The sequence below is a fragment of the Pithys albifrons genome, chromosome 6 (genome assembly GCF_047495875.1).
Source record: "Pithys albifrons albifrons isolate INPA30051 chromosome 6, PitAlb_v1, whole genome shotgun sequence".
Taxonomy (NCBI): Eukaryota; Metazoa; Chordata; class Aves; order Passeriformes; family Thamnophilidae; genus Pithys; species Pithys albifrons.
The window spans coordinates 18,395,253-18,422,219 of record NC_092463.1 but is presented as its reverse complement, the minus strand read 5'-3'; the positions used below and the strand labels follow the sequence as shown (position 1 = coordinate 18,422,219).

The 26,967-nt window shown below is 38.4% G+C and overlaps 1 protein-coding gene across 2 annotated transcripts in view; it reads right to left on the bottom strand.

Annotated features, from left to right (window-relative positions):
- EML5 (EMAP like 5) overlaps positions 1–23,280 on the bottom strand; it is a 107,525-nt gene extending 84,245 nt beyond the window's left edge. For both annotated transcript variants that reach the window (XR_011698008.1, XM_071557699.1), the window contains exons 1-3: positions 23,062–23,280; positions 2,967–3,126; positions 132–230 (exon numbers count right to left, since the gene is read on the bottom strand). Coding sequence is in view for 1 of the 2 variants with exons in the window: in XM_071557699.1 (XP_071413800.1) it covers positions 132–230; positions 2,967–3,126; positions 23,062–23,258 (456 nt within the window). In the remaining variant the exon portion in view is untranslated. The remainder of the gene's footprint in view (positions 1–131; positions 231–2,966; positions 3,127–23,061) is intronic.
- Positions 23,281–26,967: the final 3,687 nt, after the last annotated feature.

The window sequence follows — 26,967 nt, the reverse complement described above, 5'->3', positions numbered from 1 at the left end:
CATATCTTAAACATCTTCACATACCTAAATGCATATCCAAGCTTTATTTATAGAATGTTTTTTGTTCAGACATAGCTCTAGCACTTATACACGGACATGGTTTAAGTGACAGACTCTTTAGTTCTACTTACTCTGTCTGTGTGACCAGGAGCCATTGACAACAATTTTCCTTTTCTCCAGTCCCATACACAAACTGTGTTTTTTGAATCCAAACCAACTGAGACCAAACGCTACAAAAATGTCCAAAATAAACAAATAAAAGTAACTCAATATCTATTAATTAAATCTAAAATAATTATTCTGAACAAATGATAAAAACTCCATAACATATTTAAGTTAGAAGCAATAGCTACATTTTGATATAGAAGAAAATGTAAGCTACATCTTATGCCAAAGCTTCCATGGCTGAATCTTTTCAGTTCCAACAGAATGATCATAAAGATCTCCTTAGATAACAACACATTTCTGAATTATAATGTGTAACATATATGATTATATATAGCACACATTGCAGGGAGCAGTCAGGAGACATTTGCAAAAAAGGAATAATCACTGAAGTTAATGAAACTATGTATGTTTACCTTTAATTACATGTTTCTTGCAGAATTGAAGGATTTATTTTACAAGTTCAAGAGATATAAATAAAAGTATTTTCTTCAGTCATCTTGGAAACCAACAAAAGATCAAAAACACTTAAAAGCTTGAAAAGTTTTTTGCTTGATTCTTTAAGACATGTATAAGTAATTACTTCTTTCTGAACCCTTTCTCAAACCAGAATCCAACAAGACCCCAAATACACAATTTCATGAAGTCTTTAATATTCATAAAGAGTTTGAAGGCAGTTACACTGTAAAACCAAAAAGGACAAAAAGATTGTCCCAAGAAAATATAAAAAATAAAATTTGAGATCTTCCTATGCTCTACAGCCAGTCTCGTTTTCAATATGAAGACACCTTGAACAGATTTCTTGACACAAATCATTGATCATTAGCCAACACTTTTATAATATCTGTTAACCAGTCAAAATGGTTTTTTTCTACAGAAATTCTCAACAGGAAGACTGATCAAATAAAAAGAAACTGAGTGATTTTGAGTTTAATTTTTAAAGAAAATTGAGTATTTTTGTTCAGTTTATGCATGAATGGTGACATCTTGATGATGATAAATGAAAGTTTTGCAAATCTTTAGGTCCAAGTTTTTTCGCTGTTCAGCATTTAATTCCTACACATATTAATGGCAAATTCAGTTTCGATTTCTATGTAGATTATCAAAGTGAGCTTGTAAAAGCAAACCCCAAACTTGACTAACTTTTTTCCCCAAACAGAAACCTATTTCTAATAACGTAATTTCTTTACTGTCTGAAAAGCTTCAAGATTATGAGAAAAAAATAAAGAAGTTAATTTCTCCCCATGCTTCCTGTTTATTAATACTGCGAAGTCTAACCTTTCTATTCCATCTTTGAAAACATTGTCAGAAGGAACATGGGTTTCAGTTCCAGCTACACTTCTAAGCAGTTCAATTGTAGTCCTACTACAGACTGAGATGTACAAATGCAGACTAGTTTTACAATTACTGCATACCCATCACAAAAATGTGGGTGATGCCTTTCCAGACATAAACCTTTATAGACTTCTCAAAAAAGGAGATCAAACGATGTTCTTGGTTCTTCTAAGAAGTAGAAAATCTTGTTTCTAACGGGCACACCCACACTCATGTACAGCTCAGAGAACAAAAAAAAATCAGCAAGCTTGGGGAAGAGTGTACCATAAAGTGAGTTGAATTCTCAACACCAGGGAGACTGAAGGGTAACCTTAGGTTTAGATAACACAGCTGCAGAGGGGAATCATAAGGTTACCCAAGACAATTAACAAAGGACAATAAAGAATAAATAATGTCCTCCTGAGCCAGCCAGACCAATGAGGCTGAGGAAGGTACGTGTGTGGCACAGCCCAACATGAAATATAAAACGTGAACAACTAACAAAATAAACTGAAGATAACTTCCTCAAAAACGAGAAACTTAAATGACAAAATCTGTAGATCATTCCAATAAACTTGAAACTTCCCTACAACAATTACAGCATGTCCTAATAGAAGCAAGTTACAGCTAGGCTTTCCTCTGTGCTCAATAAAGCTCCATTTGAAATTCTCTTAATACGGACAAACTGGTCTCTACAACACATCCTCACTTAAGAAACCAGTAGTAACTAACAAATATTGACCTTTTTAACAAGGAAGAAGAACTGAGAATATAGCTAAGTCTGAGTATTGCAATGCAGGGCTGAATGGGAAAGCATAACTGCAGGAAGGATTTCCACAGTGAATATCTCTTCAGCTGCTACCTAATGTGTATTTTCCACTTTTAATACATCAGTCAAGAAAGCCTCTTCACTCACAGGAGCAAGTGTCTGGTAAAAACAATTTCCATTATAGTAACAGCTCTGAGAACCAATTCACTACTCAGAACATGTTCTAAAGTAACAAAATTATAATCCAATAAAACATTTTTCTTGACTCTTAGATTCAGGATAAATGAGTCTGAACAAACAACCAGAATGTGGAGCGTCACCAGGGCATGCAAAACACATGACAGAGAAAGAGACACTGCCTGAAGATACTCAGAGTCCAGGACAAGTCAGTGGTGCTGCTGTCACTCTGTGTGTAAGAGATGCCCCTGCACAGCAGAAGGCCACCACCTCCAACCATTTGGTCGAACCTCAACTGTGGCCCACAGACCACAAGAACCTTCCCACCACCTCATCTGCATTTAAACTCTTTTGAAGTTATACTTTTCTTGCCAAATGTGCATACTTGTCATTCATTAGTAATGTAATCTTCCTGAACTTGAGAATAAGTAGATAAAACCCAAGACAATACAGTTTCCATTTAAAAGAAAAACAGTATGACAAGATTTCTAACAGATAAACAATTTATTTGAGTGTTTCGAAAAAAACATTAATCACATACCTGACCATCTAAATCAAAGGCCAAGCAAGCTATACCATGTGTGTGAACGTCTTTCAGAACAGATACAGTTTGCACAGTGTAGGAATCCCACACACAGATGTACGGCTCTTTTCCAACTTGACCTGTTGCCACCAACACACGTTCAGGATGCAAAGCAAGGCTGTCAAAAAAAAAAGATACAAAATACTTTTGTATGAAACTTTTTTATTTGTCCAGTTAGTTGCACTAATATTTTTGCTTCAAAATTATTTTACAATTATTTTCTCATTGATAGTAAATATTTACAAATCATTTTGTATCACAGATTCCACAGTAGCTGCAAAATTCCCTTAATAAAGTACATACCACTACCCTTCTTGAATTTAAAACTTCAAGTCTTCTACATTTAAACTAATAGCAAAGTGGTCATTAATCCTCTGTTCCCAAAGTGTTTATTAAATTAGGTCAGATTATCATGCACTAAGAGAAGTATTTCTTTCCCTTTCTATCTCTTTCTTAACATTCAAAAGTACAAACAATGGGCAACAGAAGTTATTCAACTATCTACAATGGAGAGAGAGATGCATTTCCAAAAGTGCTGCATTCCACACAGTATTTGATGCACTTTTTATTGGAGGACTAAATAGCCTTCTGAAACTGTTTCTCCATAACTGTCCAGCAAGCCAAGGCATGACCAGCTTAGACCAGATGCAATGACTACACTTCAGAGCAATGAAAATTATCTTAAATGCCTTAATTTTAATACAGAACAATCAAGAATAATAAATGATTTTGAATAATTATTAATTTTCCACATTTCTAACATTGCAGAGAATTTTCTTACAGCTTGTATTTCAAAGCTGTAAAAAGCTTTGTATTTTCCAAGCCCACCTGAGAATCATCAGAAGAGGTTTGCCAAATCTGGGACCAAGCTAGAAGGATGCTAATCAACAAAATGGCTTTTCATTTAGTCTGTGCAAGCAAGGTGCAAGGGAGGACATGAGGTCTGAAGACTCATATTTCATACTACAGAAAAGAATATATAATCTAACAGAAATCCAAACAACCTACTTGATGACATTCTACACAGACTAAACACAGCAGTCCAAAACGATGCAGAAATACAACATGTAAATCGGGAAGACAGAATTTCCAAAGTTGGCTGTTTAATTTGGCTAAAAACTTTCCGAGCCTAATGAATCACAGGGTAATGAACAATCTTGACAGACTGGTGGACAGAACTCATAGTAAATCACAGAATCACAGAATCGATTGGGTTGGAAAAGACCTCCAAGATCATCGAGTCCAACCCTTGGTTCAACTCCAGTCCGTTTACCAGATCATGGCACTCAGTATTTGTCTTCTCAAAATCACCTGGACGAGGGAATGGTTGAGCCCTGTGCAAGGGTAAGATGATCTTACACCTGAACACAGATTTTAGATTTTGATAAACTAAGTTCAAAGGGTGGAGACAAGGGGAGTCTATAAATATAGAAGAAAGAGCAAGGTTAAAGCTAACCAGGAAATTACCAGAAAAAAAAAATCAAAATATGTATACACTTTCTCTATATAGAAAGAGTCAGAGAAAACCACATTAGAAGACGCTTAATATTTTATGAAGTCATACTACCACATGTAATACTCGCACATATTTTTTCTGTTTTAATACTGCAATTCATTTGGTTGATACTGCTTGACAAATTCCACACACACAACTCTGAGAAGAACATTTAACTTCAAAGTTAAAAAGGTAAAAAGCCTCTGAACCTTTCAGTTTTTAATGGGAATTTCTGCTCTTTGCTACTGCATGTGATGCTCAGCATCAGGGTCAAGCAACCAACATTACCTCACTTGGCTTCACTTCAACCCCAGAGTTGTTACTCTAGTTCTTCCCTTTCTCTTTAATTGACAGAGCAACCTCACAATTACAAAACAATACAGAAAGGAGCTGGCAGGCAAAACTTATCACATTTCACGTCCATTCTGCCACCTAACTCTCAACAGCACCTGCACATCTCCCAGAACACAGAAAGGCAGACGGTGTACTCATGGGGAACAAGGAAAAGCATCTGGAGGGGAAGAAAATGCTTCATCCAAAATGATCTAATTTTTATGATGGCACCACAAAGAGGTTAGACCACATGGACAAAAAAAAGAAATTTGAGAAAGGAAGTGAAAAGAATAAGCGAGGAAAAAAAAAAGACAGAAATTAAGAGGAAAAAACTAAAAACACAGAATTCTCATGCCTGAATCATGACCTCTTCAATCCTTTCCTCAGCTCCGCTACAAATGCCTTGTGCATTTTCAGACAAGGGAAACCACTCAACAACTGCAACTTTGAAACCACTCAGGTACCACCCTGGTCACACACACATGCAAAAGCACCTCCATGCCACACCTCAGCAAATACTTGGCGCTGAGTGCCATGATCTAGTAAACGGACTAGAGTTGGACCAAGGGTTGGACTCGATGATCTTGGAGGTCTTTTCCAACCCAATCAATTCTATGATTCTATGATTCTACTTCCCAGCAATCACAAATTAGCTCAGCATGTTTGTACCTAAAGACCAGAAGCAAGAAATGCTGTGCCTCAGAGATAGAAGGGACAACAGTAAAAGCGCTTCCAAGGACCAGGAAAGTATTGTCCAAGCCCACATGTGCCAACTAATTTCATTTGAAGAATATTAGGCGAATATAGAGAATGCTTCCTCTCTTTCTATTTAATAAAAGGCAAATAAAAACTAATAGCAATATCATAGTATTAGTTCTTTCTACATCATGATTGAAAATACTGGCTTAAACAACTGAGCTCAGATTCTGCTTTGATAGGGAATAATGAAACACAAATTAAGATCCAAAGCCTGTATTTTAATACCAACAGACAACACCATGGAATTACCAATGTCCTTCCCCTAACACTTCAGCCTCTGCAGTAAATTGCTGATAACTTCTCTAGACAGTCAGTGAGAGCAGAAGAAAACAAATGTACATTTAATTCTCAAAACAGCAATCTTTTTTAAAAAATGCCAACATGAAGGGACATCAGGGAAACTCACTAGCAGTGCTGTTTGCAGCAGCTGAAGAAATACCTGAGAACATCTTTCCTCACCATTTCTTACAGAATAAGGAGTGAAGGATAGGTTAAAGTACTACTTGCAAGTATTTTATCTCACAGCCTATCAGAACATATGGAAAAGAGAAGCATGGGAAGAGTCAAGGGACTACTATTTCTACTCCCAACACTAAGAAAAGTAACTGCCACACTTATTCACGTGATTTTCATGAGTCATGAATGATAAGACAATGCTTTTCCTTAATATTCAAGTCTTGGCTATTATTAATCCCATGGGGCACCATGCAGAATTACAGATCTGAAATTTTGGGCCCTGGTCAAAATTCAAGGATTAGGCTCCGGTTTTTAGCACTTTGGTGACTCTCTTCAGTTCTGTCATTAGACTGTGAGTGATTAAGCAATACCTAAAAGCATAGCAATTAATGCAAAAATACAGTATCTTTGTCTGACCTCTAAAGTAAAAGCATTGATACAATTCACTCACATAATCAGGAAATTTCAGTATTAAAACAGTCCTGAACAATGCACTGCAAAAAACTTCATAGTGTAGAAATTAAAAACATAACCAGAATGGGTGCCCAGCAACAGATAACCATAAACACTTGCTGTACATGGACTACACTAACCCATGGGCATGATGCAGGTAACAGGATCAAACAATGAGTTTGAGTTGGCTCTGGATATCAGGTAAGCTCTTCAACACACCTCTTACTGAGGTCCTAACAGCACATAGCTATTGGGAAGGAGCAGCTTACCACCCATCCAGTCAGTTCCTGAGGTCAGGCAGGAAAGTATGAGTGTGGCTCAGAGCCTAAGGCAACTTTCCAGTCTGTTAGATCCAGTCTGTGGGATTGTGGGCTTAAGTATGCTGACTCCCTTACCAATATTTTTTCACATTTTTTCTCCTAGGGAGAAGGAGGAGATTGCTTAGTGGCCTGAGAACCTCTGCAGTCAAGAGGAGAGGACTTGTGTTCCCTTCACTGCCCTGGCAATGAGAGCCTGTATGACCTGTCCAGGTTAGAGTGCTGAAACCATGCCCACAGCCAGCCCACACAGACAGACTGACTGTAAACTGTGCTTGATTTCTTACTAAGCTGATGAGTGAGATATTGCTGCTTGTCCAAAAATAGAAAGAGATATTCCTAATGAGACAAGTTTTTCAGGCCACCTTGTTTGCCTCTGGCCTTTCTGACCTGGGCTTCTCAATAGCAGATGTTAGATCTAACACAATGTCTCTAAAGAGACAGATATGTAACATGTCCAAAAGGCAAATATGACCATGAAAACAAAGCAGGTGTTAGGAAAACAAACTGCTAAGTCAAATTAATTTTGAAATTGGCTCTAAAATTTGGTACTTCTTGAAAGAATTCAGAAGTAGAAAATTGGAAAAATCTGCCTGTCACTATTGCAACAAAACCAAATAGCTGAACTTGTGAACTGGGATCTCCACTGCTATCTCTGAATGACAGGTCTTTTTGTAGACAGATATTCAAATTGGGCTGAAATACAGTATTAGAGTTTTAACAGAATACTGAAAAGGGATATGTTTGCCCCTTTAGTGCATCCAAGCTCCTCTTTTTACTTCACACAGGGAAGGTTTTTCTTTTAGAGCAACATCTAAGAATTTCCCACGATTTTGACCAGATCCATGCACTGTACAATACCTATGTTAGATTATTATATTAAATATTAATGGCAGCCTATCAAAAAAAAATAAAAACTGTCCATGCTGTGTCTGTTTGGGATGAGAACAGAGACATGGACAAGACCCTCCAGTTTGTGTGAAGTTGTAGTGACAGGGGATCCTGAAGGAGAATACACAAAAATAAACAACTTTATTATAAAATAAATTAGGGGTTTCTTTTTTCATCTTTACTTGGTTTGTGCTGAGCATTAGCAGGCATTGATTAATACAGACAAGCCGCAGACAAGGATACAGTATTAAAGATGATGTTTCCTTAGCAACAATATTGGATGAAAATCCAAGAATATATTCATGTGACTACTCCTGAGCTTCAGAAAACTAGGGCACCAGCAAAAATGCACAAAACAATACTGCAGTAAAATAACAGCATCTCACATATTTATTAAGAGTTAATTTCAAGTGTGAAATTGTTTCTATGTGTAAACACAGCAAAATATTTTCATTGCATGTTTACAAATATTTTACATTCAGTTGAGAATATTTTCTTATTTGCTGTCATTTACCCATATTTCCCCAGAAAGAATAACAGGGGAAACTACAAACCATTTCTTGTCATACTATTTAAGTTTTTAAAGTAGAAAGAGCTGTAATCAGCAAACATTTCTCATCAAAGTTTAAACAGATTGAGTCAGAGCACACTGATTTCCGTAGACAAAACAAAGCAGTAACATCATGGAGCATCCCCACTGGGTCTCCCATCCAGTCATTGTCACAGCACCAGTAATGTAACATACAGCTTTCTGAAAATTCCTTGAACTGCACAAGCATCTGACTTCCAAGTAAGAGAGTCTGAACCCGAGACAGGGAGGGTGGACTGAAACTGTATATTCATTATTCCCAGCTGCAGTTTTATCTCATTACTATTCCGTATTTTCCCCTCTCAGATCTGAATATTTTTATATTAACAAGAAACATCTATAAACAACCTAGAGAATCCTCAAGATTGCTTTGGTCTCCTATCTGGTCCTAAACTGAACAGGGGGAGGGGGAAAAAAAAAAAAAGACCAGATGAACTCCAAAGAGCTAAAGAAAGAGTACAGCACTACTGGTGCAAAGTCCCCAACTCATCAAATATGAGAACTGAGGAAAAATACTGTAGGAACCATATGAACCATATGCACCTTTACACAGATGTCCATTTCTGCTTTGTATAATCACATCCTCCATTGCTCAGGAAGGGATTGTCTTTAGCTTTTCAGTAAGAGTTACCATCTCTAGAAAACTGATGAAAATTAAAGATATTTCTCTTCTTTTCAGACTTAAGATTCATTAGTTAAACCATTATTAGATATAAACTGAAAAATATAACTCCCCTAGTACTAAGAACTCAAAAAAAAAAATAAAAGAGGGAATATGAAAAAAACGCAGAAGAGCAAGACCTGTGGAGAGAAGAGGTGGTGCAACCAGCTGTCAGTAACTTAGGAGGGAGGCAGTCCAGCTACTCAGCTCCTTTGGGTCACTAGATCTGATGACCTGAAAGAGATCCCTTAACAAATCAGCAGGCACTATTCAATGACTTGGTCAGGATTTGTCAGTCACAAAGTTAGAAAGCAGCCCTTCACTCCTGAAGGCATATGGTGAAAAGTACACAAACCTACAAAACTATCATAGACTGAGAAACCAAGGCAGTCTAAAATTAAAGTGGAAACATTGATTTTCTATTCTAACCAGTTTATAAGCTAAGAAACTACTTAAGGAAATATCATCATGGGGAAACTGAGACAAGGATGACTATAAAATCAGAACAGAATTAATTTCAAATAGATTTTGTAACCAAAATCAGGCTAGAAAAGGAAATTGTATGACAAAAATTCTTTCCACAGTTAAAATTAGCCAAGACCATTTCAAGAATTCTTTAAAGAAAAATGTTATTTTGGATGCTTCTGACCTCACAAATTAACTAATTAAACTTGCTTGAGGTACAAAATTTTCTTGTTTCTAAATCTTTCACTATCACTATAACCCTTCAAACAACTCTTCACACAGTCGTTGGTTCTTCTCCACAAGACATTTACAACAGGTTTTCACTACTAGTCTTCTGTCTATTATTTTTGAAATTTATTTTAGATCTTCTAGTATTACATAGAAAAAAAGCACAGAATGTAAAATTTTCTTTCATATTTCTGAACAAGCATATTAAACAGCAATTCAGCCTTGTCTCCTATGAGATATAATAATGAAAAACTTCTCTTTGCGAGAACTTATCATCTGAATATTCGAGAGTGAAGTCATGGAATAATTAGTGACAATTTTTGAAAGGTTCTTTTATACAGAAAGGTTATCCTGATAAAATTAGCAGTTGGCTTAAAATAAGGAATAGTGGGAAGAAGGCAGTAGCAGGAGATGTTAGTGAAAAAAGCTGAGATAAGCACAACATTCTGTGCTTCAATGGGCTGTATTTCATTACCAGCCAAAGAAGGTTTAGAGCAGAAGAGAACACCAGGACTATCTTGCCAACCCTGGAGACTGCAGATGCACTAGATTTCTGCACGAGTTCTTGAGATCAGGCCCACAGGTGTCCTGCAGATGTTACACAAACGTGATTTCCTACAGAAAAAGGAAGCCAAGGACATCTATAACACTTGTCTCAAATTCATCATCCTGGCATCTGACTTCATAGCTAGAAAGGTGAAAAGAGCAATGATACCACAATGCTGGGACAACATCTGAACCCTTGCTCAGAAAAAAATTGGATAGAGGCCACAAAAGGATTCACACACAGGACCATCTGCTAAAACAAAGAAAACACCCCCATGTACCAGAACCATAAACAAAACAGGAAAGAAGCATAAGAAAATGCAATACTAAAGGGACTTAGAAGTCAATGTGTACTTTGCAGGCAATGAAAGCTGTTGCCCATGTGGGCTCACAGATTTAATTACTAAAATCCACTTAAAAGAAAAAGATGGACAAAGAGCATTCACGTAAAGACTTTCAAGAAAATACAACTCTTGAGCTCAAAAATTAAGTTTATTTCCAGAACACTGAATCAGTTGACTAATCCCAATGAGAGAAGGTAATGCAATGTAATGTAATATTTATTATCATAAGCATATTCTGTAACCTGCAAATGATAAAATCACAATTATTTATAAATTAATTTATTACTAAATAATGTTTAAAAAGCTACTCATTTTTGTGGTATTAATTTCTACAGCAGAAGGAACAGCAGTTGACAAAACAGTAAATAGAAGAGGAACCTGTAACTAAAAACACAAATATCATCGAACATGAAACCTTGATCTAAAAAACCCTCAAACATTTACCAGTTTCCAAACATTCCAGTTATTTTGCGAAGTGCTCTGGAAGGCTATTTCACTTAAAATGTCACACTTGCCACAATAAATCTTCAGGCAATTTCCAAATGCTGCCAGATGCCTTGTCTTGATCTAAGATAAAGCATCATTCACCTTGCTTGCTCTTGTAGAGAGATTATAGACAGGGAACAGGGATTTACACAGTTCTACAAGTCAGGAGAAGGTTTATACAGTTGTCAGCTGTCTTAATAAAATGCAGACATCTCACTACCACTCACCTAAAATTTAGTCATTTTTATGACTAAAATGCATAAATGTTTTTTAAGTTACTTCTACCCTTAAGTATGTTTTTGGGGGTTTTTCCCAGTGGTACATATGTACAATGTTTGCATGCACTATAACACAGCCTGACATTTCCAGGTGCTTGTTTCTTAAAATAAGTTATCCTATCATTCAGGAAATTGAAGGGTCCCAGTTATTTTTAACATTATATGCAACTAGATTTAGCCAAAAGAAATGTACCACATAAATAGAAAGAATCAAATCAGTAAAACAATACCTATTCATCCAGCCTTTTAGAACATTGCTATAAAATTATATAAAATTATGACATATCTACAAACTTCATTCTCCAATTCAGGTAAAGTAAAAAATACAGTAAGTAATCAGGAGTGAATAGGGTGAACTAGAGGTGAGAACATAATGATTTTATGGTAACTATGAGCAATTTATAAACACGATTTTCAGTTAGGACACTTTTTCTTCATTACTAGGTCTGGTCCTTTGCTTCAGTTTTGTGTCTCTTCGGTTGAATTCTTCACATTAGTCAAGCATTTTATTTACATGTAATTTTATATCAAATATCAATATACTTTGCATGAAAGCCAAAGGAAATTTAAGGTGTAATACATCCTACAGCCAAAACAATGCAAAAGGCAAATGAAAAATTCCCCTAAATGTAATCTGCCACAGATCTGGCTAAATCATCAGTGAAAGTACCACCTTCAGGTATCTCTAGAGCTGGACACTTTGCTCAAACTGACATGATTCTCTCCAAAGTTATGGCACTCACTCTTTGGACACATTTCTCTTGATTCTTGAATTCAAACCCCCAAGAAACACGGACCCCAAGTCACAGCAATTCTTGGGAAGGGGAAAGTTCAAATCTGAACTGAATGTCAAGATCTGCTCAGATTCTTCCTGTGTCAGCCACAAGTCTTACACACTATGCCCTGATTAGGCACAGGTTGTTCTAGAGGGATGTCAGGTGAGCATTTCCTGAAGACACAATCCTGCTTCTGAGACGACACCAATCTCAACAGTCTGTCAGCTGAATTGAACACAGAAATATCTCTTGGAACTAATATAAAGCACACGTTTAATATTCCTTTATTTCCACAAACTTATTTTAAAGCCTAGTAATTCTGTTTATATTTGGATGGCAAAAAGTGAAAATAATAAATCCAGTGAATAAATATGCTTACCTCAGCTCAGAAAAAGAGGCATTTCAGTTCAGAGCTCAAGAGGAATTATTACTCCTGCTGTAGAAATCCACTGCTTTCCAGCATAGGAACATCATTCAGATGCAAAACAACACTAATCCACAGACAAACAATACCAAGATCCCCAAAAATGAAGCCTCCAAAAATATGTATCAAATGATCCCATGAATACTTGAGCAGTCACAAGCTGGATGTTGCTGTGAGGATGGCAGGTTTAGTTTGGGGATTTTTTTTTTGTGTTTGTTTTGGTTTTTTTTCTAAAATGAGAGGGCATGTTTTTAAAACAAAAGAATCAGCCTGACCTGAGCATATGGATACTGGTCTGCAGTGCAATGAAACAGGCACTATAAGGGAACTCCCCTGAAAACTCTTGGAAGATCAAGCAGTAAAATGAAATTAGAAGACTATGAAAAATGGTTGGAAGGATTGTTCACTGTATCTTCTGAAGCAATATCTGAACACCCCGGGCTTTTATAAAAGAATAAGCATCAGGCACCATCTTACAGATCCTGTTCAAAAGAAAATGAGTCAGGAGGATTCCCAGTTAAAGAAAAGTCTTTTGCAACTGGGCTGAGGACAATTATTCTGAAGCAGAGATGCGGTGTTTCTCAGGAGATCATACCCTCTAGCAGCTGGGTAAAACAACAAGAAAAACTGCTTTTCAAAAAGCAGTGGTCTCACAAAAACATTTTGTTTTAAATGCAGCAAAGTAGTGGTGTTATCAGATGGTGCACACACTGGAATTCTCTGTGGTTTCTATCTTTTACAAGACAAAACTGATAGGTATCATAAGCATGACTTAAAAATCCAATCATATCTTTTGCTACCAAGAGCTAAGGAAATCTTGGCTGATTCTGACCTTTTTTTGTGCAAATCAAGCACTGCATTTTTAAAGTCTATTACTATTGTAACAGCTACAACAGCAATGCAAATAACGATGCTACTTATTTTTTGAAGAAATGAAAGTCTTTTGCAGCCACTGGAGTAATCAGAGCAATCTGTGCCCTAATGCGAGTAGTTTATACCCATCTGTAACATTCCGTGAGGTGCTTCACTGTCGCACCAGGGGAAATCCATAGTACAGATGACACACCAGAATCCAACTGGGCAGAAACTTTTGAATGCACGTATTTTGAAGAGAGCAGTCAATGGGATCTCAGTTAAACATTCAACCAAATTATTAAGACGGGAACTTTCACTTCTAAGTTTAGGAAAAATTGTAACTTTTCTTTTCAAGGTATTTCAAATGCTCAGTAGTATTAACTACCATGTGAATATACGAAAATCAATAGACTATTCCAAGTCAAATAAATAAACTGTGCATAAACCAATTTCCTTGATAAACTATAACAGCGAAATAATTAAGGCTATCTTAACAAATCTAAATTTTAATATGAGCATTTGCCTTACCTTTAGTCAGATTAGACAGCTTTGCCACTTTTAAGAGTAATAAATTATTTTTCATTTAAATGAAATAATAGACAAAAGTGCTGTCTTTAATCACAAACACAACTCTGTAAGTGGTACAATAATATTTTGAAAACTGGGTAAACTACATCTTGAAGTAAAAAACGTTTGAGATATTATATAAAGTAAAACTAAATTCTCTGGCCTTTTTAGCTTAATGTCAGTGTCAGCTTAAGCTTTAAAAATTCAAAAATGTAGATGACACAAAACTAGAAGCATCTCTTTATTTCAGGTTGTTTCAAGCACATATCTCTTTTAAAAAGCTTACATTGCTCGTGTCAATAATTACAGTAAAATCTAAACTAATTTTTTGGTATGTCATACAGAACATGTACACTATGGCTTTCAATCTAAGACAATTACAGAAGGGAAAAAATAAATAGCTTCTACACCTGAAACTTTAAATTTTGCATTAAAAAATCCAAGTGATTGACTTCAGATAAACCCTCCAAAAGAATTTTATTATTGAGTCATGCTAAGTTTCTAGGTTAAGATAGTCTATCATTATCATAATAACATTGTAAATACAATAAGGTAACCTCATAATGCTGGCAAAAATCAGTCAGGAATATAATCTACTTTCCTACCTATATGAGGAGGATGACTAATAAATTAAAACATTGAAAACATAGGTAAAGAGAAACATAACTGCTTTGACTGTTATTTGGAAAAGGTGAAAGATTGGGGCAGACCTCAAAATTTCTGCAGAAATACTTCAAAATTTTTAAAAATCAAACACCTTTGGTTACATTTCCTGTTCTTCTCAGATGTTGTGCTGGAGCCTCACTTTTTTTTACAACAGTTATGAGAAAAAGACCCAGCTACCAAATCAAGAAAAGCATTTTCTACAGCACCAAGATGTTTTCCCATTTAAGTATTGACCTGACCTGACTCTGCCTGTGAGTGCTGACAGAATTAGATCAGAAGGTGATGTGACTGCTGGCTATGAAAAGCACAATGCTTGAAGGCAAGCTCCTAAGCCTGTAGCTCCTTGATGTGCCAATCCACTTTAATCAACTTCCACTATGTTTGAGATGTTCAATTATGGTTGGGTATTTTTAATATTTCTATTTATGTAGTTTTAATTAAGACAAATAAAATTTGTAATGGTATGCAGGTGCATTGAGCAACAGGTTTATTCTAGTCCCATTTCAAATTGAATCAAGGAAATCATTTATACTGTATTTCTAAAATATTTTCATTTTATCGAACCAAATCCAAGCAAAATAATTTAAAAAAAAAAACAATGCACAAATCTCTTGGCCAAAAAAAAGAAAAAAATTTCATAATGAAGATTCAATCATAAACCCCTCAAAAAACATCTTCCAGCCTGGTATAACGGGTTACATTAGCCTGGTATAACAGCTCTAGAACTACCCAGAAAATTTGGTTTTCCTCAAGGAAAAGGCAAATCATTCTCTTTCCTTTCTCCCTCTGATCTGTTTAAGATACAAACATAAATCTTCTCTCCAGACTTTTACACATGTGCCAGTTTGAGATCATTTAACATGAAAAGCTGACAGTGCTAACTGGGACTTTCCCCTTGTGAAACATGAAATGGTCAGCAGGGGAATTGTCTCACCCCTTGTCCTGGCAAGTGCTCCTGCTGTAAGAAATGCAATTTTGGCTGATAGACAGACAAAAGACACTTAAGCTAGAGGCTTATAGGAGAACTGCTTAGTTTAATTATGACATCATTTATGTCCTATTAAATCATTAGTTCTTTATGGAGGGAAATAAACTGAATATGCCCTTAAAGATCCTCTGGAGATGACAAAATGAGAGTCAATTGATTTAGTATAAGCAAAAGAAACATGGCACCATATCAGCCCAAGAATAAACTAAGGAGAAGACTTGATTTTTCAGTTGTAAATCTGAACTTTCTGAGGAATAAAAAACAACAGTCCCTCAAAATACCATATTCAGAAAAGAAAAATGCCTTAATGCCTTATTAACAAAGTACAATAGCTGAGTGAATTGACCTATTAAGTGATTTGGATTGCTGTAATAGACCTTTTGGAATGGTACACATTACGTGATTTCAGCATTATGTTGCTTTCATCCTTCGGAAAACACAGTTCCCTCATCAAGGGCAAATAGAGAATGAACCCCAGGGCTGAGCAGGAACCATCAGCACACACTCCAAAGCCTGCTCTTCATTACAGAAAAATGAACTATTAAGGGTATTTGGTTTCTCAGTAAACATTTTGTTGCATATCAAAACCCCATGATCTATTCTCAATGTCTAATATTCTTCCAAAAAAATAATTTGAAAAATTATTTCCTTAACTAGACTTACCTTAAATTATTTTTATTTGAATTTGCATGTGGGAAGATCATAAATTATATTCAAAACACTGAAGTTTTGGAACAGAACTTCCCACTCTGGAAGTTCCCACTGTTCAGCCTGGGTCTACATTTTATATTTTTGCTTGGAAAGTCACTTGACTTGTCACTGGGCACCACTGAAAAGTGCCTGATTCCATCTTCTTTACACTTTCCCTTTAGCTGTTTATCTCCATTGATCAGATGCCCTCTGAGCCTTCTCTTCTCTGGGCTAAGTGGTCCCAGCTCTCTCAGCCCTTCCTTGGGAGAGATGGTCCAGTTTCTTACCCATCTCTGTGGCCCTTCCATGGAGGCTCTTTAGCAGCTCCACATCTCCTGTGTAACAAGGAGCCCAGAACTGGGCCCAGCACTCCAAGTGCAGCCTCACCAGTACTAACAGAGGGAACTATTCCTGCCACAGACTTCAGAATAAAGACTAGTTTCCTAACTCTACCCCTAATAACCCAGAACCTGTAGGTTTCCTAAGCATTATATAAGCAACATTTTGAAGTGTTTATATGCATGATCCACTTCACATTTGAGGCATAATTGTAAAATGGATTTTACTCCTGTTTTCCTCCAGTACTTTTATTAAAGGATCCAAAGGGAGATGGCCTTTATCAATGGCTATGATTATTGAAAGTATTGGGATATTACCTTTCTGAAAATGAATGAACAACAGAGTTCTCTTCTAAAAAGTGCAATCTGGACTGCATAGAATTCCTCAACAGAACATGCTGAAACTTGTTTTTACTCTGTCATGTAAGTAATTCAAAAGACAGAAGAGGCTGCACATGTAATGGATAATTAACAAATTTCTCCTCATGTGGCAACTGTGGTATTCATTCAGTTACATTCCCTGAAATCCAAAATACAAAACTAATCATGAAATTCCTAGTGAAAATTCATAGATCTGCTGCCACATCAATTAATAGTATTCCATGTGACAAAGTTCTGTAGCTGTACATAGTGCCTATTGATTAACATTTGTGCTTGACTGTCATCCAGAGTTAGGGCAGAGACCTACACCATTGATTCTAGAGAAGAACAAGACAACAAACCTGACAGCAGATACCCTAACTTACAATTACTTTGACTGTTTGTTGAGATTTTTGAGAAATAATGTGAATTTTAGGGTGCCAGACTACTACAGGAATAGAAAGGACAGAAACAAAATCATTTCCCTCTATATTCTTGTGAATCCTGTTTGACTCTTTTTCTGAGAAAATATATTCACTTCTTTCTTAAGTTTTCTTCATTACTAGAATCTAATGAAAAGGGACCAAAGAGAGGCAGAATGATGCAATGAGGTGGTAGAAATACACAGCATCTTTATTAAAAATGTCCAGCAGCTTGTCATCCAAAGTCATAGCAATGCATAGTCAATGAAATGAGAGGGTGAGGAAAGGATCTGTTGCCATTCAAAACTAGGATGTGACTAATCACTGCAGTGCTAGAATTTCTGTTTGCAAACCTCAGCTTCCACATAGGAAGCCTGGACCTGCCTCCCTGAGAGCATTATCTAGCAGCAGTCTTAGAAAGCAGCTGACAGAGTCCAACATTTTCTTACACATGTTGATGCTTAGACTAACTTTGAGAGTGCAACAAGAAGTAGATAAATCAGAGTTGGTGGACAGCACTAACACCAGGGAGAAGAGAGAATTTTAGTGATTTTGATTTTCACTAGAACCCTAGAAATGTTGACACTAAAAAGGAATAGTTTATTTTGCCTTGGAATACAGGAGCAAGGTCTTAAAATCTCAGGTAGGACACTCTCTTTTAGATTGAGCTGAATTTTGAAATACAAAAAGATGACAGTCTTAAAGTGTCCAGAAAGACTACAGTACAGTGGCCAGAGGTTTGGCTGCTTCTTTTTGTTCCCTGGGAAACAAAGTTCAACATGATTCCTATACAGAGCTGATAATAAAACATGAGAAAAATTGTCTTAAGAAAAGCTGTGATTTAGACAAGGGAACTATTTTGCTGGAAACAGCCAAATCTTCTCTCTGTGAGAATATAGACAAAGTCTTTGCCGTTCTCTCCACCAGTCTGGCATTTACCTCTGCTCCCTGTGAACATGCAATTTCTCCCTGTACATTCTTGGATACAGAGGGGCACAAAGCAGGAAAAGAACATGTTTTAAATGAACTGAAAGTAGAGCCATTTCTTTCTCCTCCGTCTTTGTAGTATGGTATCTCTTAGTTTCTGGTACTAGAACTCACAATAGAAAAAAAATCCAGTGTTTTCTGAACAATTATTTAAAGTTATGTTTACCCCCAAAACAGAACTATGCATGAGACCTAGAGCAGATGACACATGATTTCTTTCCTCCAACTTAGTCTGAGATAAAGAAAAATATACGGATTTTAGACACAAAGGAAAATGAACAGGTTATGGTTCCTCAACAGCAGAACTACAGATGCCACTATCAGCAGAAATTCAAGCATTTTTACAAGCATAAAATGTGCCAGCTACTACCTTTAGCAACAAAACCTAAACGTACCACAAACACCTTACTCAAGTAGTCACAGTTTTTTACTGATGATAAAATTCCAGGAAGAATATATATCAGCACTATTATTTGCCCACTAACTCACATTATGGATACTAAAAAAGATAACAACTGTTCCTCATTTGTCTCCTTTTGACAGAGAGACATAATTCCTGTTCTTTCTACGACCTGCACAGTTGTGCAGCTGTTTTGCACCACCACAGAGATAATGGTACAAAAGAAGAATTAGAAATAAGTGCTGAAGTTTGAACTCAAGAACAGGCATCATGGAAAGTAAAATAAGCATTTTTGTCAAATCTGGTAAAGATTTTTAAAAATGCACTAGTTTAACCTTAGGTTCTGTTTTTGCTTTTCAATGGTATCAATCAATGCCAGATGAAAAGTTAGTTCTCAGTAAAAATTCCAGTACTCTGAAGTTCACAAAAAAAGATGGTCATGACTAGCATTAGGGGAGAGGGGGGAGGGGGAAGAAAAAAATTATTCTAAAAGTCTCCTTGTCAATACAGAGAATAGTCCTGATGACATCAAAGGCTTTTGCCAGTAGACAGTCATTTAAAAAGGTGGGTGAGTTCAGTGTTTCCAATTTTCTCACCTTACATCAACAAAAGTAAAATATATAAACATGCTTTAGCCAGCCCAGACAAATAAGGTGCCTCAACATGAGCATCAATGTCCAGTATGACAAGTTAATACTCTGAGGGGGCATCTTCTGAAATCTTTACACAGATCAGGATTATATATGAACCCCCTAAGGTCCATGTGACACAGGAAGGACAGCCTACATTAAATAGCCTATGATCCTCTAAACCAATAAAATTATGAAGAGAACAAAGGCAAGATCTAACCTGACCTCACTGACACACAGTATCTTCCTTATCCACCATAAAGCAAACTATTCTACACCTCAAAAACTAGTCTGAGGATTCATAAAATCCTAGCAAACACACAATTTAAATCACTAGCTTTGTAGGAATAATTTCCACATTCATTCAAAATATGTGTCTCCTACACATACAAAGCCAAGGCTGGACAGGGGATCTTCTGTAAACACAGCAGATCCAAGTTACACTGCTGGAAACAGACAACACTACCAACACAAGTCAGATGAGCTTTCAAGTACAAGATTTGATCCGTATTGACTCCTGAAAATGCAAGAAACTCATTTATTAGCACTCCCAAAAGATGCAAATTCCTAAAGCATTTCTGCATCTGACATATTCCACAAGTGTTCACAAACATCCTGAACCTCAAGAATAAAAATAGGCAGAAGAGATAAAAATCAAAACATAAAAAGCAAAAGCTCAACAGAAAGATAAGTCCTTTTAAAGATGGATTATAGCTGAGATTGTTCAATTAAAAAAACAAACAAACAAAAAAAAACCAACAAAAAACAGACTAATACAAGAGGTCGCAAGTGATCCTAATTTTCTTTCTCTATTGCAAAGGAGTGTTGGATAGAATTGAGGGACAAAACACTGAAAGGGAGCTCTCCTACTTTCACAGTTAACTGAAGCTAAGGGGTTTGTGGTGTGGGCACTGTGATTAAAATTAAGATTAGACATTTATACCAAAAATAAATTATGTGAAAACATCTAATCATATAAAAAAATCTTACAGCAGTTTTACAGGGTTTTGTTTAATAACAGGAGATAAAACTTCACAGCAGAACACTAACTGCTAGTGTTAAAAGGAATTCTGCCAAGGGAAAATATCCTCCAGGAGTCCATTACTCTAATACTGTTTTCTATTACAAAAGATAAAGAAGTGTTCTCTGACTTAAGAATTGCAGTTCCTCTCTTCCTGATTGATGTTTACAATTACAACATCATTCCAAAGCATGCTAACAATATAAAAGTTCTCATATTGAAGGGTACTAATAATATCACCATGTACTGTGCAACATTTACAGCTTAGTCCTTGTAGCTATGGAGCTGGACTCATAAAAGTTTGACTCTTTAAATATGTAAGATTTTAAGACACCAGAACTGCTTTCACAAATGAGATCCCATACTTGTAAAGACACTCAATCCTCCCATTGTTTTAACAAAACCAAAAGAAAATCACAAATGTCCCAGCATTCAGACAGTACTTGCTGAGCCTATTAAGACACAAAAACTATGAACTCTTTTGCAATCAACAGTTGAGTTTGTTATCTTCAGAGATAAAATTTAGTAACACTGATTCCTGTATTATATAATCATAATTTTGCACTTGCTTTTCGGTTTGGTTTTTTTTTCCCTTAATACTTGACCTTCCTACTATGACTCCTTTAGATATTGGGAACTAAAATGTTTAGGTGCCCCAGTGTAGTCATGAAACGCGTGAGATGACATTTAAACGGCACAATGTTGCTTTTAGAAACAGCAGGAAGTGAAAGGCTGATCACTGAAAGTTCTAATCTCACTAATAGAAATAGCCACGCTACTTTTAAATCAAGTATTCTTCTTTAAGCATGCTAACATTTCTGTACAGCTTTTACATTTAGGAAGCATGCAAAATTCTAACTGCATAAACCTGTAATGCTTTAACAGAATTATATTCTCTCAATATCAGTACAATTCAGAGCAGGAGAAACTCCAGTATGCCAGGTCATGGTACCATACAAATCAAAGTACATCCCCACACAAACCAGATCTATTCTTTCTCTCTGGTTGCTGACTTTCAGCAGAATTTCTTTGTTTTTGTTGCTTAGTACTAGTCTAAATAATGAGTTCTGTCACATTTTGGCCAAATGTAGCACATTGTTCTAAAACTGAGAGAGACTGAGCAAAAAACTGTTACCACAAGAAAACAAACAACTCCCCAGTTGTAGCTCAAACTATGTAATTCTTATGCTGTAAGAAGTGCTACTGAAACACAGGGTCATTTGGAAGCACTCGTGAGTATATAGTATTAAATGTGCAATCCTACAGTACGGCGCCCTTAGAACGAGTGATGAGCCACTGTCTCCTTAGCACTACAGAAGTTGCAGATCTGGATTTCCCATAGCACCTGGCATCATAGATGGCTAGAAAATAGTTTTTCCTTGATTAAAATGAGAATGTTACAGCATTAAATGATGCAAATAACTGTGATTCAAACTGCTGATTCAACACCCCTAGTACGACCGCCTATAATCGTACATTGCCTGCTTTTTCCTTCACATATTTAGCACCAAGGAGAAATATACTACAGAAGGGACACCCTTGTAAGGCACATTCACAGCCACGCTTCAAAACTACTTACATTTGTTCAAGAAGATTTAAACAAAGGGAAAAAATGGTGATTATGACCAAGTTTTCCAGTGTCTAAAAGCTTAAAAGACAGAACATCTATTCTGCACTCCGCAGGCAATACCTGTTACTCATTTGAGTAATGCATACAGAAGGCATGCCTTGAAGCACTACGAATCATAACAAATTCTGTGCTGTAAAACCTACAAAAGACCTACAAAACTCTCTACTGCTAGCTCTTACCCCAACAGGAAAAGCAAAGTAAATGCGAATTTAAAATCCATCTGCAATGACACCTACTGGAAGGGAAAAGATTGATGACTCAGGCTCACATCTGCCCTTCATACTCCTCAAATTCTCTCATTAATCTCACAGCACCACTAGGCTTATGAAAGCATCCTTGGAGTGCAAATACATTTAAGAAACTACATCAGAACACGTCTTCTGCAACACCAGGTTGTAATTAATTTTTTTAATCAACTCAGCACGTGATAACATCACCTGCGGAGCGAACTACTGAGCTACAAAGCTTCAACTTCGGAAGAAGGGCTGTTCTTTTAAGATTACCCTAAAAGTTACGTGAGTTACAGGCAGGCCACTAATTCCCCATGTAATCGCCGCCTTTTAAACGCCAGCCAAAGGTCCACCTTGCTGATTAACCTCCTCCGCAGCCCGAGTGCTCCGGGGCACACACGCGATTAGCGCTCTCCTCCCGCCGGCCCTTTGACATTCAGGGGCGGCCGGGACCGAACAGCGACCCTCCGGCTGCCGCGCCGGGCACGGGCGCCCCTGCAAGTTTCGGCACCGCACACCGGCGGCGGTCGGGGGTACACGACCCGGCCCATGAAATCCCACAGCCAAAAGCCATTTCCAGGCTGCTTTTACCCACGGCGATGCCCGGGCTGGGCGGGAGGGGGGCGGCGAGGGAGCGCTGCCTGTCCTTGGTGCATTCGGTGCGCCCGCCGTGTGCCCGCGGCGCTGGCGGGACGGCCCCGGGGCAGCGGCAGGAGCGGCGGGGGCCGAGCCGGGCTGCGGGGTCGGGAACCGCGGCGGGAGGCGGTACCTGATGATGTCGTCCTGGTGCCCCAGGTAGAATTTCTGCCGGTGCTCCCGGGGACTGTAGACCACGCCGACCCCTGCCACGAAGTAGACGATCTCCTTGGCCGCCGTGTAGTAGAGGTTGTTGCGGCACTGGTGACCCCGGTAGCCGTAGACCCACTCCAGCCGCAGGTGGCAGCTCGGCGCGCTCCGGTCAGCCATGTCCACCGCCCCCGCCAGCCGGGTACGGCTCTCTCCCGCCGGAGACCCCGCGGGAAGGGGGCGACGGGCCGGCCGCCCCCTCCGCTCGGCTGGGTGTCCGCCGCGCTAATCCCTGCCCGCCGACATGGATGCTCGCCCTCGCCGCGCGTCCGCCGCCGCCTCACAGAGGGCGCCGCCGCCCGAGCGCGCCCCTGCGCCCCGCGCCGCCAGACATGGCTGCGCCGAGACACCGCCCGGGAGCGCGGCGAGGGCGCGCCGAGCTCCGGCCCCCCCCGCCACTCTGCGCCTGCGCCGAGGGCGGCACCGGCAGCACCGGGCGGGCCCGGGGGCCCGAGCGCTCTGCCCTGACGCGGGGCGCTTTTTTAATTTACCTTTCACTCTTTTTTCCTCTTTAAGCGAGGCACCGTCTTCTCCCCCTTTCCTAACCTTAGGGATTTTTTGTTTTTACTGCCCCTCCAGGGAACATCCCCGTCCATGCCGCTCGGACGCCCGGCTCTCGGCACCGCCGGGCTGAGTGAGCCCCAGGCCCTCCTCGGCCGCGTGTAAACCCACCTCCCGCTCTCACTGGGCTCAGCGGCAGCTCCGCTTTATCCTACGCCACACGAAAGTTACTTCCCCATCCATGCCTTAATTTCCCCATACACAACTTTTCACCCTTAGTGTTTTAAATGGCGAGGTCACCACCTTCCAACCCCACGGGTGTGGGACCGTTTGCCCTGTGCAGCATAAATGAGGCAGCAGCGCCGGGAACAGCTCCAGAGTTCTGGCCAGGAAATCCTGCTCCTTCCCAGCTTCGGTTCCTGTCCCTGCTCCTTCCCAGCTTCGGCACCTGTGGAGTCCATCGCTGGCTGAATAAAAGTACAGTGCGTGATCCCACAAACAGTTTCGTGCTGTTGCATACCTGTTCTAAAAGCTCCTGGATAACTAGTCTGGTTTGACAATTGAAAATGAGCCCAATCCTTTTCCTACTACTTTCGGTACGATCTGGCTTTCCAAGTTGAATGTATTTTGTCAGGAATTATTTTAAAATCTCCATTTTTAAAATTTCTTTTTCTCTTTTACTACTTTATTTAGTCAGATTGACTTTTCTCCCACAAAGCATTTATTTCTAACTAGTTAATTCATGTTTGAGACATTTTTCCATGTTACTTTATTTTCATTTTAATTAGTGGGAATTTTTCCTCTTAAACCTTTCTTGAGCAAACTTAATACTATATTAGTCACTTCATTTAAAAAAAATTAATTATTTTTTTTAAAAACAGGCATCTAAGCATTTCAGTCAGTTAACTTCATATTAACATATTTTCACAGTGTAGAACACCAAGAGATGTTATTTTCCTCAAGGGCTTACAATGAGAATGTTCATGACACCAGGCTCAGACACAGCTTTCGGTCCCCCATGTTTAATGAAAACAATACAGCACAGAACAAAAGTCTGTAGACAGATTCATGAAGCCTGAAACTTACAGCCAAGGCAACTTACCCTTCCATGAAACATTCAATTTTTTTTCAATGAAAGGACTTTGATCCCTAAACAGGACAAAAATTTGTATGTATTAACCAACAGATAAAGCAAATGCTAATTTCCAAAAAAATTATAAGTAGTCTTTTTGTCTTCTATTTGCTTCCCAAACAGCCAGAGCACCCTGAGGCTTGGGTAGTCACAGTTACTTAGGAGTTTCCAAGATGGGAGACTAGCCATGGAAATAGACTTGAAAATTCCCAGCTAGTCTGTCTTAAAAGTGCAAAATGTATTATTCTTTCTAATTGGATGTTAACTATGCATGACTGATCCATGTGGCTATCCCATGGGAGAGGCAGTTACAGAAAAAGTCCATAATGATGCTTAATCTCATTCTGAAAATTGGACTAATTATCAGCACAGATTGGCATCTGATATATTTGACTTCTGCTATTGTAAAAGCTCGTTTGAAAATGGGAGTATTTTTGTGGTATGAATTAAGAATTTAATAAATTTCTGTTTACTGTATTATGTATATTTAAAGATGAATATACTAAAAACATAATTATGGTCTTTACTTTCTTCTACTGTCTATAAACACATACTTTTCTTAGGTTATTACTTAAACTGAAATGTTGGATCTCCTGAGATCAGTACTAGCGTGTGGTATTAACTTCAGTTGAGCTAAAATGTTATTCTTGTCATCTTACTCACAACTCGGAAATTAGAACAAGAGAGTGTTTGGTTAGTGTGAGCAAATAGGCTGTTTTTCAGGTACATGTTGCAAAACCTCTGATGCTAAAACTGAAAAGAAAAAAACAGCAATTGGGAAGAAAGTTTAATATGTAAAAAATTTGTAGTAACTGAAAGTTGTAGGTCACAATTCCTGCAAGGAACAGGAGAATCAAAAACTGTAGTCAGAAAAACTACATATAAGCAATGCAGTCAGAACAGCTGCATGTCACACACCACACAAAGAGACAGTATTTCCTTTTGATTTTTCCAGAATTTACTACCATCTCTAAGATGGGACAATGCCTGAGAGAACTTAAAATAGAACATCTGCTCACTGTCATAATTTGCTAACCTTATGCCAGTGCACAAGGAGTGCAAGTGAAATTTTACACACTTGACATCTATTTTTGACAGGAATAGGAAGCAGTTTAGCATAACAACCTCTCCTCTATCCTGGCTCTGACCAGCGTTCTCACTTGGCTCTGACACACATCATTCCTTTGGACTCTACCAGCCTGGGTGTCTCCACCCAGCATCATTCCCACCAGGCAGGCATCACTTCCGGAGCCACCAGACCCCATGATATCCCCCATTAGTGTGGCACTCGTGTGTACTTTGCATATGTACACCACAACTTAGACACCAGTCCCTCTCTATTATTTTTCTCGGCAGATACACAAAGGGAGCAGCACGGCCAGTCCTTCAGCAGACAGTTCTCAGAGGCAGTGCGTGTCCCTCGGAGCCTCCCGCCGTCCCCGCAGCTCAGGACGGGCACGGCGCTGTCCGAGGTGCTGATCGCGTCAGGCAACACCGCTTCCAGGCGGTGCTCGCACGGAAAGGTAATTTCATGGATTTCAGGGAATATTCTGAGTTGGAAGGGGCGCGCAAGGACCATCGAGTCCAACTCTTACATGAGTGACCCATACAGGGATCTAACCCACGACTTCGGTGTTAATAGCACCATGCTCCAACCAACTGAGCTAACCTCAGGGTTGGGAATGCTTCACTGGCACTGTGGTTATCCTGGAGGAAAAATGATCTTCTACACAAATAAGACATTTGATGTTCTTCCAGTAAGGTATTTTACAAGAGAAGCGTGGCATTTGGCTGTTACACCTCAGCTGACTATGGTGGGGTTTATATCTTTCCTATCACGTCAGATACACCACTGCAAATCATGTTTCATTAGTACGCAGTGACACAGGTACATCACCTCTCTAAATGGAATCAAATAAGTTGCATTTTAATGTTTCACAGCGCATACTTATAAGAATACATACTTCTTAGCATATTGCAAAGATATTTACAATGTATCTCATGTTCTGCTAAATGTAACAAGGCTTACAGAGTGATTTCTTAAACAAACCTTCTTGAACAGCTAATTCCAGAGCACACAAGATGAGGGATTATTCTCTGTTAAGTCCTAAGTAATACAGAGTAGCTGGTTCAAGTAGTAATTATATAATATGAAAGAGATGAACAACAGTGACAACATTAATTTCAACATCCTTG